General features: G+C 36.3%; 1 protein-coding gene and 1 long non-coding RNA gene across 3 annotated transcripts in view; one reads left to right on the top strand and one right to left on the bottom strand.

The window, feature by feature from the left end:
• LOC128888008 (uncharacterized) overlaps positions 1–11,759 on the bottom strand; it is a 365,762-nt gene extending 354,003 nt beyond the window's left edge. Inside the window, exons 1-7 of one of the 2 annotated variants that reach the window (XM_054144586.1) lie at positions 11,555–11,759; positions 10,977–11,440; positions 10,457–10,900; positions 10,197–10,371; positions 9,903–10,121; positions 9,476–9,825; positions 9,219–9,401 (exon numbers count right to left, since the gene is read on the bottom strand). In XM_054144586.1, the coding sequence (XP_054000561.1) occupies positions 9,219–9,401; positions 9,476–9,825; positions 9,903–10,121; positions 10,197–10,371; positions 10,457–10,900; positions 10,977–11,209 (1,604 nt within the window). In that variant the 5' untranslated portion in view covers positions 11,210–11,440; positions 11,555–11,759. The remainder of the gene's footprint in view (positions 1–9,218; positions 9,402–9,475; positions 9,826–9,902; positions 10,122–10,196; positions 10,372–10,456; positions 10,901–10,976; positions 11,441–11,554) is intronic. The other variant, XM_054144588.1, reaches the window with a different exon arrangement.
• LOC128888139 (uncharacterized) lies at positions 7,708–9,175 on the top strand. The gene is made up of 2 exons (XR_008460193.1): positions 7,708–8,523; positions 8,601–9,175. It is a non-coding gene; the product is annotated as an uncharacterized LOC128888139 (long non-coding RNA).
• Positions 11,760–12,760: the final 1,001 nt, after the last annotated feature.

The raw sequence follows: 12,760 nt of genomic DNA on the forward strand, positions 1-12,760 counted from the left end.
TGGGAACAAGCGATCAATGATGAATTAAATTCACTTTTAATTAATAAAACTTAGACCTTGGTTGAAACACCGAAAAATGTTAATATAGTTGATTGTAAATGGGTATTTACCATTAAAAATAATGAATTCGGAAACCCATGGAGATACAAGGCACGTCTTGTTGCACGTGGTCTTAGTCAAAAGTATTTGATTGACTATAATGAAACTTTCGCACCAATTGCAAGAATTACAAGCTTTAGATTTATAGTAGCTCTAGCAAATCAATTCAATTTATTGCTTCATCATATAGATCTAAAGATCGCTTTTCTGAACGATACTTTGAAGGAACAGATTTATATGAAAGTTCCTGAAGGAGTTAAATGTAAAAGCAATCAAGTTTGTAAATTAAATAAAGCTATATACGGTTTGAAACAATCAGCAAGGTGCTGGTTTGAAGAATTTGAAAAGAGTCTTGTAACGAAAGGTTTTCGAAGTTCATCAGTTGATCGTTGCATATATATTTTAGATAAAGGAAATATAGCTGAAAATACATATGTTGTGCTTTATGTGGACGATCTTGTGATTGCTACTAGTAATAAGGATACAATGAATAATTTTAAAAGTTATTGAATGAGTAGGTTTAGTATGACCGATTTGAAAGAAATTAGTCTTTTCTTAGGAATAAAGGTTGAAAGAAGTAATCAAAAAATAACCTTAGATTAAAGTACATACATAAAAACAGTCTTAGAAAAATTTAATATGCATGAAAGTAAAGCTGTTAGTACATCTCTTCCAAGTAAACTGAATTATGTAGCTTTGAATTCAGATGAAAAGTATGAAGCACCATGTAGAAATTTAATTGGTTGTTTAATGTACATAATGATGTGTACAAGACCTGACTTAAATGTTGCGGTAAACATTTTAAGCAGGTATACTAATAAAAACAATAAAGAACTTTGGCAAAACTTGAAAAGGGTGTTAAGGTATCTCAAAGGCACAAGTCATATTAAATTGAGTTACATAAGAGGAAATTACAATAATATAATAACTGGTTATGTTGATGCTGATTGAAAAAAAGACAATCTTCGGTAGGTGCTTGATCAACTGAAGCAGAGTACATGGCACTTTTTGAAGCTGTACGAGGAGGAATTTGGCTAAGATCTTTAACGATCAGCATCAATATAAACGTTTCAAAGCCGATAATAATATATGAAGATAATAACGGCTGTATTAGTATTGCAAATAATCCAGGCAATCATAAGAAATCGAAGCATATCGACATTAAATATCATTTCTCTAGGGAACAGATAGAGAAGAAGGTTATTAAACTTGAATTTGTTTGCACAGAACGCCAGATAGCAGATATCTTTACGAAGCCATTGCCGGCGGTTAAATTTCTGGAGCTCAGAATCAAGGTGGGACTAAAATAATATAGCAAAATTATATATTATTTTTTTTACAATTTAAGTGCTTGAGATGACCTGATTAGGTTTTCCTGGGTTTCCCTAATCCTCGCAACAAATGTTGGGTCATGTGTAGTTCCCAGGGAAGGCAAGGAAGGACGTTGTGTTTTTTTTAAATTAAATATTTGAAATAGAATTTTTTAGATATTCCCGATTCATTTTTGAGGAAGCGTGTTGAATTATAAACATATAATTTGACTTCAACAAAAATGAATCTAGCGTTGAGAGACACTGCCCTTTTCTCTGTAAGTTTAGAGTATCGGACTGGCACCACCAGGTCTGAAGACCCTTGACTGCTTGTCGTCGAAGGCTAGGGTAATAAACAGAGCGCAGGCAGAATTTTCTTTCTTTAAATGGACGCTAAATTTCTCTTTCTCGTAGACCTGATTTTTCAGTTTAGTTCTCGTCCGTTCCTTGAACAGTAAACGTGTCCTTTGTTACGTTCCGTACCGAATTTCAAAATTTTATCTCTTGTCATTTTGTCCACATCGACCGGATGTATTTCGATAATGCATTTGCATTCTGGGAACTCACTAATCGAATATACCGAAGGTCTTTGATGTTATAAGTTAGTTAATCTCTTGGCGACACGACTCAGATTATTAGTATAACAAATTCCTTCCTTGAAATCAACGTAGTCCCACGATCAAACTTCGGATGTATATAGATCAGTTTTACTTCTGAGAACATTCAGATTGTAACTTGAAGTCATTTCGCGTGTGGTCTGATAATGCCGACTATCGAGCATTCTGGAATATTCCTAATTTCAGACACACGTAGGAGCATCGAAACTACTATTGACTTTATTTTCTGATTTTATGTATTTCAAAATTCTAATATTTCTTTATATCAGTCAGTCCGTAGCGATATGCTAAATTTAATAAGCGACCTATTGATTATTTTATTGCCATATTTTAGAGTTAATATTCAAATATGTTTTATCATTTTTAATGACTGAATAATTTCGCAATAGTTATTAATCCACCGTAAAATATCATTATTATAAATGTAACTGAAGAGTGAAGGAACGTACTTGGCTCAGAGAGTGAAAGATAGATTAAGACAAGGAGAGAAACACACATACATTAAGACATTACAGAAAGACATTAATACACATATTTTTTTTTTATTTTATTATTAATTAATTCTATTATTTGGTAGCTATAGTTCTTTCATTTTATTTTCATATATTAATTACCTTAGCACATTAAATTCAAAGTTTTATATTATTGGTGCGATGGGTATTATTGTGTGTGTGTTTCTCTTTTCAGCAGTAACTCGACAGCAAAATCAGAGACCATCTAATCAGTTAAATCATTAGATAAATTTGTAGGTAAGCCAATTCCTTTACCCTTCCAGTTATTTAATGCATACATTGGCAAATAATTTCCAGTAGTCAATAAAATTGACTCTGAGAGTTCTCTTACTGGAAATTCTAAACATAAAATTCAAGCGACATTCATAAATTGTTCTGATGAGTTGTATGGATGTGTGTGTAAGGTCAGAAGTGTTACTGAAAACTGTTCTAAATTGAATATCCTTTTATTGTCAATAGTTTGTGCTTAAGAATATATATATTCAATTACTATCTATTATAATAATAATATACTCACATTTTGACATCTTAGTAACAGAATTTTTCTATCACTTGTTTTCCCTCTCTTCAATACAATTCCGTTCTTAGCCTCCTCATAGTATTTAAAATAAAGGGACTTCGATAAATGGGATCCGTATGGGACTAGAGTAGCTCCTTAGCCACAAGTATTTTAAACCCTTTTTCATAAAATTGGCTAGGGGTAAATCTCCAGACGTGTGCCGTTGCACGTCGCACGTAACACCTTCCAAGCCGTTTGAATAAACGTAGAATTCAAACTTATTAAAAAGACTCATTCATTAAACCTATATTCCAATATTTTTTCCCTTAAATCATTCGACGCGTTCAGAGAGGGAAAAAGGAATAAATTATAGTTAAACCAACTATCTTTTCGATTTATGATCGAGGCGTTGAAGCCGGTCACTTAGAAATCTTAAAGATAATAACATTGCTCGGCTGTGGGTTTCTTTTCCGTCATCGTACTCAGGTTCCAAGTCACTTTCGTGCTTGCTGTAAGGGTCGATCGAGGCGTCAAAGCCGATTTTCCCGAACAGTAGCCACGGATTTGATTAACGCGGCTTCTTTCGGATCCAAGGCAAAGCGGACATTCCGATCAGGGTCGAGGCGTCGGAGCCGGCTTTAAAAGGAATAGACGCAAAACCAGCGGTTGTAAAGATTGCATGGACTTGATAACGATTGGCGGGACATGAGATTCATTCCCGATTAAAACTATTATAAATTCCAACTTTTTCCCTCTCAGTAGATCAAAAACACCGAAACAGTGCGAAAATACCCTTCGGGCAGACGCGAGCAAATTCGGCGGTTGCTACGAGATTATTAACGACCAGCGCAATCGGGAAAGTGTCCGTTCGGGTGCGTAACGAAGCCGCGAGTGATTCGAAACGAACTTTTACGAACATCAGCACCAACACCAACATCAGTATCAGTATCAGCGCCAACATCAGCATCAGTACCAGCATCAATCCTAGCATCGGCTCCAACACCGATACCTTGGAGGCTCGCCCCGTTAACCATCCCCCGAGCCCGTGAAGCAGTGTGAGCCATCCCATCCAACGACCCGCGGTGGGAGCACTACATCCAAAAGGTGCTCGGCCTCACCAAGTAGTAAGTCCGAAAACTTAAAAATTCTAATAAATAGTAATCGCGAGGATAGACTCAATACGGATCAGGATCCCGTCCAGACGCGAGTCGTTTAAGAGAGGTGTGAAACAAAAAGCAAGCATCATTTGATCGAACCGGGCGACAGGTTTTTAAATCTGAAATCCGGGACGTGATTTGACGCAAGTCTGCACGCATGCACCACAGCCTTGGCCGCGTCTCAAATAGATTTAAAACAGAACGAAAACAAAGAAGGTTCGTTGTGCGCAGAAGGAGATATGGGTCCTTACTTGGACCAGATAATGTTACCCAACCAGTATGTGAGTTTCTCACTAATATAGGGAAGATGGTCACCGCATCAGGTGAGACCGTTACAACAAACATACCATCCATCGCAGTATTTATCGCATCGGATGATGAACACGTAGGTACATTTAGACTAGTGCTCGGAATTACCTGCACATTTCGGCCCGATTCCTGAAGCACCACCTCCTGCGACCCCACTACCGCTCTAGGCTCGACGGCCGAGTCGGCGATCGTACGCGCGACGTTGTTTCTCAGGGACATACTACAATAGATATGTCGGGTTTCACCCGCGTGAAACCATGTATATCATATATTATTGTTATTATATGTATATATAAAAGGTGTTTATAAACCTAAACATAACATTAATAACTTTATTTATCTGTAAAAATAAAATACTGACAGCGCAAGGAAATTTTTACTCACGCGAGTCAAACCTGACATATCTATTGTAGTACGTCCCTGAGAAACAACGTCGCGCGTACGATCGCCGACTCGGCCGTCGAGTCTAAAGCGGTAGTGAGGTCACAGGAGGTGGTGCTTCAGGAATCGGGTCGAAATGTGCAAGTAATTCCGAGCACTGATTTAAACCATTAACAATGGAAACCCATAACGTATATGAATGTTATGTATCCCCCCGTGTTACAAGACGACGTTTAGAAACGTCGCTTATTGGAGACAGAGATTGGTCTCCCCTTCCCCCGGATTTATTGCCCGAGGGATTTCAACCAACCCGGAACTTTCTAGGGTTTGATTTTCCACCCGATGGTACTGGTATGGGGATAGAGACCCGAATTCAGTATAGTCTGCGCAAAATGGAGCGCAAGCGCCACCTACCAGCGCTATACAGAGTCTAGGAATGGAATGGAGCGAACCGAGCACGAGAAAGAAAGGGAGAACAGTGTTTTTTTTTTTAAATATGGTATGAAAAACGATATGAAGACTTACGGAAAAAGAACGAGAGACTTGTAATTAGATTTTAGAAAAGAAAAGAGAACGAGAATGAATGCATAATAAATTGTAATTCGCACTCCTGGCAGAAGTTAGGTTAAGTTAAAAATGTACGGAAAGGTTAGGTAAATTTTTACATTACGGGGGGCATCTCCGATCACCTTGACCTTGACATATGTTGTCAAGGACATGTTCCCGAGAAACTTTTTCTAATAACTTAACAGGCGCTCACTGCTTATTAAAAAGTTATTAATAAAAATGTATTATATATTTTTCGAAATTATGTCCTATTTCTATCCATTGGATGAACATAACGAATAAATTACTACCTCAACTTGTTACTTGTACGATAACCATACACCACACATTTCCCAAAAGCAATGGAGTACAATGAAAAAAATGGGGATCCGCGGGCCTGCCCCCGATCAGTGGTCTCGGGGCAAAACCCCCAACAACAAATACTGCAGCGTACCACGCAGGTACGTACACGGTTACCCTGAGGGGTGTTTATATTTCTGCGGGGGTCTGGAGGCGCAGCCCCCAGCACACGCACAGATTTTTAAATTTTGTAAAAGGTTTTCCAGCTGAAACCATATGCCTCGAAGATATACGCATGCTTGGGTGCTGCGCCCCCCAGACCCCCCGCAGAAATATAAACACCCCTCAGGGTAACCGTGTACACACCTGCGTGATGCACTGCAGTATTCGTTGTTGGGGGTTTCGTCTCCAAACCCCTGACGGGGGGCAGGCCCCCGGACCCCCATTTTTCCTCAATTCTATACTCTTTCATTTCTAGTTATCATTGGAATGTTGACATTTGAAGCACACGAGTGTGTTTACAGCGGCCTCTTACGCGAGCGTACGTACATATACGCAGATTCTAGTATTATACTTATAATACATTTTTATTAATAACTTTTTAATAAGCAGTGAGCGCCGGTTAAATTATTAGAAAAAGTTACTCGGGAACATGTCCTTGACAACATATATCAAGGTCAAGGTGATCGAAGATGCCTCCCCTAATGTAAACAATTACCAAAGGTTATAAGTTCATATTAATTTAAGAACACTTAGTAGTGTAATCAGGCATCTAATGTATCCTTAACACTTTAAATAAATACGGAATTACGGAATTAAGATATGGTAGTGCTCGCTAAGCCTCCTGGGAACTTGTGACGCTTCGCCTAGAAGCGTCACGAATAGCATGCAAATAATCGCATCGAAATATTACCGAATCGCCGACCGTGGGAATCGCGTTCCCACGCAGCTTAACCTTCAGAGACAAGAACTGTCAACAGCCGCGGACGCAAACACGGGCTGCCGGCACACCGATAAACACATACTATTTCGGAAACGCGGCCGAAATTAGTATATAAGGTGGCCCTCCGAATACCGAAAACCAGAAATCCTCGAGACGGCAAACCGAGTTCCTCGTAACCATCTCTCTCCTATCCGAAGCAATTGATCGAAGAGTACTCCCTTCTCGAACGATTGTCTCCCGATCGAACCGACTGTGCAAAGAGTGTCCTTCTTCCACAGATCGTCCCACCGATCCGGTTGCACGAAGAGTTCTCCCTTCTCGTGCATCCGTCTTTCGACCGACTCGCCTGTGTGAAGAGTCACCCGCTCGCACAGCTCGTCCCACCGGCCGATTGCACGACCGAGCGTTCCTGTCGCGTGCACTGGTTCCCCGTTGACGTTCCCGTGCGGAGAAGCTCCCGCACTTCTCGCGCGGCCACCGATTCCGCATCGAACGGCGTGCCTCGCGAAAGTCGCCACCGTGCACGATTGTAAATAAGTGTAAATAGATACATAGGATTAACGAGTGTTAACCGTAGAGAATAAGTCGCACACCCCTACATTTAACTATTTATAAAATATATACAACAATGTATTACCTCAACAATGGCGAAAGGCAACTATAGTACCTATTCAAAAACCAAAAAAGGAAAAGAATTATATCAGCAACTATAAATTTATTGCTGTAACATACTGTTTATGCAAGTTTATGGAAAAGATGATCTTCAAACATTTAAAATGGTATCTAAGAAGGAACAATTGACTATCAATTCATCAATAGGGCTTCAGAGAGTATCACATCACAATAGACAGTTTAATCAACTTTGACACCAATATCTGCGAAGCTTAGGCAAACAATAACCACCTCATTGCTGACTGTTTAGACATACATAAGGCCAAATGTTTTTATATGGGATAAAGTGGCAGTGATGCTTTACCATAAGCAAGAAATTTCGATCCGATTGGTCCATCCGTCTCGGAGTAAGAAGCCTTAAAATTAATAATATAAAAAAATTTTCGTTTACGTCACAATATAGAGCCCATTGTATCCTGCAATATACATATAAACAATTTTTTCGTATCATCAATAGTTATTGAAATATGCGTCTGTCACACTTTAGCATGGACACCCTGTATGTCGAATTGAGTAACCTCCTTCATTTCGAAGTCGATTAAAAAGGCATATATGCCATAGTTTGGAAGGAAAGATGGAATTCTCAAGTTCGTATAAACCGAGTCCTGTTTAAAAGAACCAAAATCAAGAATAGAGTTCTTCAACCAACATGTGATTACAACATCGATATGATGATGGAACACATTTCAACGGTCTGTCAAAAGTACAATAGATGATAAAGCCTTTACCGGATAAATAGCAACCTCAGAGAGATAACCAACAGTGTCAAATCATGTTCTAACATACTACAGTTGTTGAAACACGTTAAAATTATTAACATTATATAATCTATCGAAATGTGTCTTTCTACATCCGTGTGCAGTTTGACACTAAGTTAAGCCCAAGTATTTTTACTATTGTGGTTGTTAATGACCATTATGAGTTGATGCAACCAAAAATATTCAATTTAAGAAAAAAGAACTACATATCAACTATCGTCAGTAAGTACGGAGAAATTAAAACTTTGTAGTACAATAACGACTCTAAATACTCGTCAAGTACTACGAATACACGGCATCAAAATAAATGATTTAATGTCGTGATTTGACCGTTACAATCAACAGACCTAAGCCTTATTGAAAATATTTCGGCCCAATTAACTCTTCGTTGCACAAAAAATGAATTTTAACACTTTGGAAGTAAGTACTTATCTGATACACTACATTGTATTTTGCTGTTTTAAAAATTTTATCAAATAATAACAAAAAATTTTCAGATTCCGCATTCATTTAAAAATGAATATGATATACAATACATGTAATATAATTATTAAATAACTACTACTAAATAACTTACTAGTTTATGTATTAAAGTATGCAGTCAAATATATATAAGAAATAAAATTTTGTTTATGTACGGAACAAAGCCTACTCATAAACTGTGTGTATGTCCCAAAAATTCTTACTTGTCAAAGGGTTAAAGAAAGTAATTGTCAAATTTAATGAAACTGATTCTAATGTTTTGTTATTATGGTGTAATTCAATGAAAGTGTGAAACAAGATTAGTTCTGAACAATGTAGAAAACTTGTAGAAAGTATACTAAAGAAAATATATATAGAAAGTTATTGTAGATATACAAACCATTAGAAGAATTTCATGTTAAAGTCACGTTTTTCTATTAAATCCAGCTTTCCACTTATTGATTTATCATTTTTCTAATCAATGTTTTCTTTGATACATTTTGCATTTTTGTCATTAATGTAAAAAATCAAATTATACATTGAACATCTTTTCAAAAATGTATAAATAACGATTACACATCGCGCGATTAAATAATACAATAAAAAGAAAGTGTTTGATCAATTTTGTGAGTCACTGTATTTTGTCGACTTACCACTTTTTCCATCTGGGGTTGACGTTTTCCGATCTGTATGACATGATAGATTTCAAGCCAGTATCGTTAGCCAGTATCAATATCGGTTCGTTTCGTATTGCGTTTCCCTCGAGTGATCCCGTTTCTTCGTATACAACAGTTGCATGGATGTCTTGTTGAAATTCAATGTGAATTAGAAATAATCTATATAAAAAACAATACAAAATAGTTAGTTGGGCATAACAATTTTTATTATAAAATATGTATATAATTCTCACCTGTGATACAATTTAGGATCATTCGTTATTAATTTTAGACAACCACCACCCTCGTAAGAGAATTGATCGCAAAATTCAAAGTAGTTTATGTCTGATATGGACGATTTATCTTCGATGTTTACGATGTTTTTTAATATTCGAATAGCATGTTTTTTTGTTTCGTAAATACATTCTATCGGCATTTTCGAACACTGACTCTTATCACCTTCGTTTTCCGAATTTCTAAGAACATGCATAAATTTCAGATGTGGAATAGGCACAGAAATCTGAGGCTTTTGCATGGCTAAATTATAAAACGATTTTCTTTCAAATATATTTTTTCCTTCTACAACACGCATCTCGAATTGTACCTGTAGAACGTGTTCGTTTAAGTTGTACGATAATTATGATTTTGTATAATGTAATATTTGGAAGTAGTTCAATTTACCTCTCCATAGCGGTAATGAGAACTACCATTTCCATGGCAGAAGGATGTTTTGAATACTTCATTTTCATAAATAGGTACATGAACGTACAAATAAGGAAACAGTTGCGCCCAGAATAAAGTTTCTAATTCATGAAACGTTTTGGGTCCGAAAAATTCGTGGGTCCAACCTGATGCAAAAATAGCAACTGACAACCCTTGTTGTCGTATTTTTTCCAAAGCCTATACATTATGATACAATAGATAAATTTTAAATCATTTTTATTTAAATAGAATTTGTAATGTTATTATAATTACATATGAAGAGTTGAAGCCACCGCCACCAGGACAACCTCTTCCCCAAACATCCAACCCTACATAAATATCTTGCACATTACGATTGTGGCTTCTTGCAAGTGTATAACTATTTAAAAGCTTTGACTGGGTCCAATTATAATTCAAATAAATGCCATCGCAATTTAAGAAGAATTCTCTGGAATATTAAATACAAACTATTGGATTGAAGTACCATAAAAAGTCAAAAAATACAATTATAAAAATACAAGCGATACACTTACACATTTTTATCATTTATCTCATTTTGCCAATTCAACTCTCCATTATTAGTTATGCTATCGTACCAAATAACTTCAGAATCTCTAATTTGTGTATGAATACATTCTGTTAGGTATTTCATGAAATATATTAAATTATTAACTAGATTGTTATGAATTTGATTCTCAACATTCAATAACCAGCCTTCGAACTTATAAAATTTTGCAACCAGAATTAAGGCATCTGCAAACCTTCTCGCTGTCTCTTGGGATTCAAGTATAGGCTCCCAAATACCTTCTCTCTCAGTAATTACAGTACCAAGAACTTTTACTCCATGATCATGAGCTGCATTAATCCATCCGAAAGGTGGTATCGTTATAAAGTAATGACTAAAGTACACAAATGTATCAATGACACTCCAGTGATAAAAAAGGTAAGCATCATGAGATTTTGACCCACCTATGAATCTGAAGAAAACATGTATACTACATGTAATACTTATTATGTATGTCAAATACTTAAATTTTTATCTATAAATATTACCTGTCTTCTAGGTAGCCACCTTTCATGTCATGACAAAGTAACGTTTTAGGTTGGTTTTCTCTATCAACTTTTTTCAGATATATGTTTGATATATTTATATCAGAACCACAATATACATAATCCGTCGATTCCCGCAGTTCCTTAATATGTGGCCATAATTGTAAATTGTTTACTTTATCATATAGCTCCTTCAAAGTCTTGAAAGGTTGTGCTTCTATGACTTGGGCTTCCATCGTTCTGACTTGTATTGTTTCGCAGATGACTTTGAACTAGTTTCTAACAAGAACATTTGTATGGAGCTCTTCCCTTCTATTTACATCACCGGAAGAATTATAACAACAGAGAATATCTATTATGTTGATAATTACTGCAATAAATGGAACATGCATATCACTAAAACGTAACTTTTTTATAATGTTATCTGCCAGCTGTTGATATAGATAACATAGTAAGTACATTCTTATCTGAAATAAAATGCAATGCAATGAATTAAATTATAATTTATCTATGTTAACAAGTAATAGTAATAAATACGATTGAAACTTCCAGCATGTGCATGTATTCATTAAAATACTTACAAAAACGTATATTTTTCCAAATCTTGTAAGAATTGTATGAAAAAATCCAGTTTGAAGTAAATATAGTCAAGCAAATTACGTGGAACACTGTAAATAATTTAATAATTGAGTAAATAAATTCACCATTTATTAACAAATAACTTAACCTATTCCCCCGATATATGTTCAAGTTAGTTTCGATTTGTGGTACTAGAGGGATTTGTTTACCAAGTATTTCAAAAAATACATAATGCTCTTGTTTTTCTTATATTTGTGTAATATAAAACACTTGTTTAGCTAATCTTACAGCAAAGAGGAGTGTTCGATCGAAACTCTTTAACATAAAAAACCTCAATCGATTCGATTAAAATATCTTGACTGTTTTGACTCGGTCTTACCTCGGTTCGGACAAGAATGATCTGTCCTTTCGAAATATACTCCAAATATCCCGAAATATACTCTTATTAGTATTAGAATATTCTAATACTCTTATTATATATGATATACTCTTTCGAACTCGTTCCCCCTTTGGTTTCAGGTCTAGAATAATCTAAACACACGCAGGAGATAAAGACGGTTCGAGGAAGGATCGAAATTCGTAACTGTCCGACAGGATGTTTAGGTAAAAATAAAGGTATTATAAATAATGAATTGTGGCTGTGGTGAATGAAAAGTAATAGTTTATTTTAGCGTCTATGCAAGGGAAAAAGCCCGAAGGGATAAAAAACCCTTGATGAATGATTAACGAAGGGAAAAAGCCCGAAGGCATAAAAAACCCTTGATTTAAATTATTGAATTTATAACATTTGAATTGTTGGTGTGAGTATGCCGCGTGTGACTTGATTGATATTTTCATATACACGAAGGTCGGGTGTCTGTCAGCGATTAATCGCGTGACACCCGATTTTTTGGCAAATAATTCTCAAGTTGTGGATCGATCATGATGATACGGAATAGTGTTCCGTTGGAATCTTCTCCGCAAGAAGACGTCCAGATGATATGCGTGATTACTAGGAATCACTAGGATATGGAAACTCGGTTCCAATGGAGTCTTCTGTGCGGGAGATATCCCGATTACCAGGAATCACTGTGTTGCGGAAGCTGAGTTCCGATGGAAACTCCCGCATAAGAAGATATCCTGACGTCATCCGAAACGCCTAATTGGTCGATTATTGCCGACAAGCCCCGGGTGATTTTACCGTGAATTACGAATTCCCGTAGTCGTAA

This window comes from Hylaeus anthracinus, unplaced genomic scaffold, assembly GCF_026225885.1.
Source record: "Hylaeus anthracinus isolate JK02 unplaced genomic scaffold, UHH_iyHylAnth1.0_haploid 11989, whole genome shotgun sequence".
In the NCBI taxonomy this organism is placed as follows: Eukaryota; Metazoa; Arthropoda; class Insecta; order Hymenoptera; family Colletidae; genus Hylaeus; species Hylaeus anthracinus.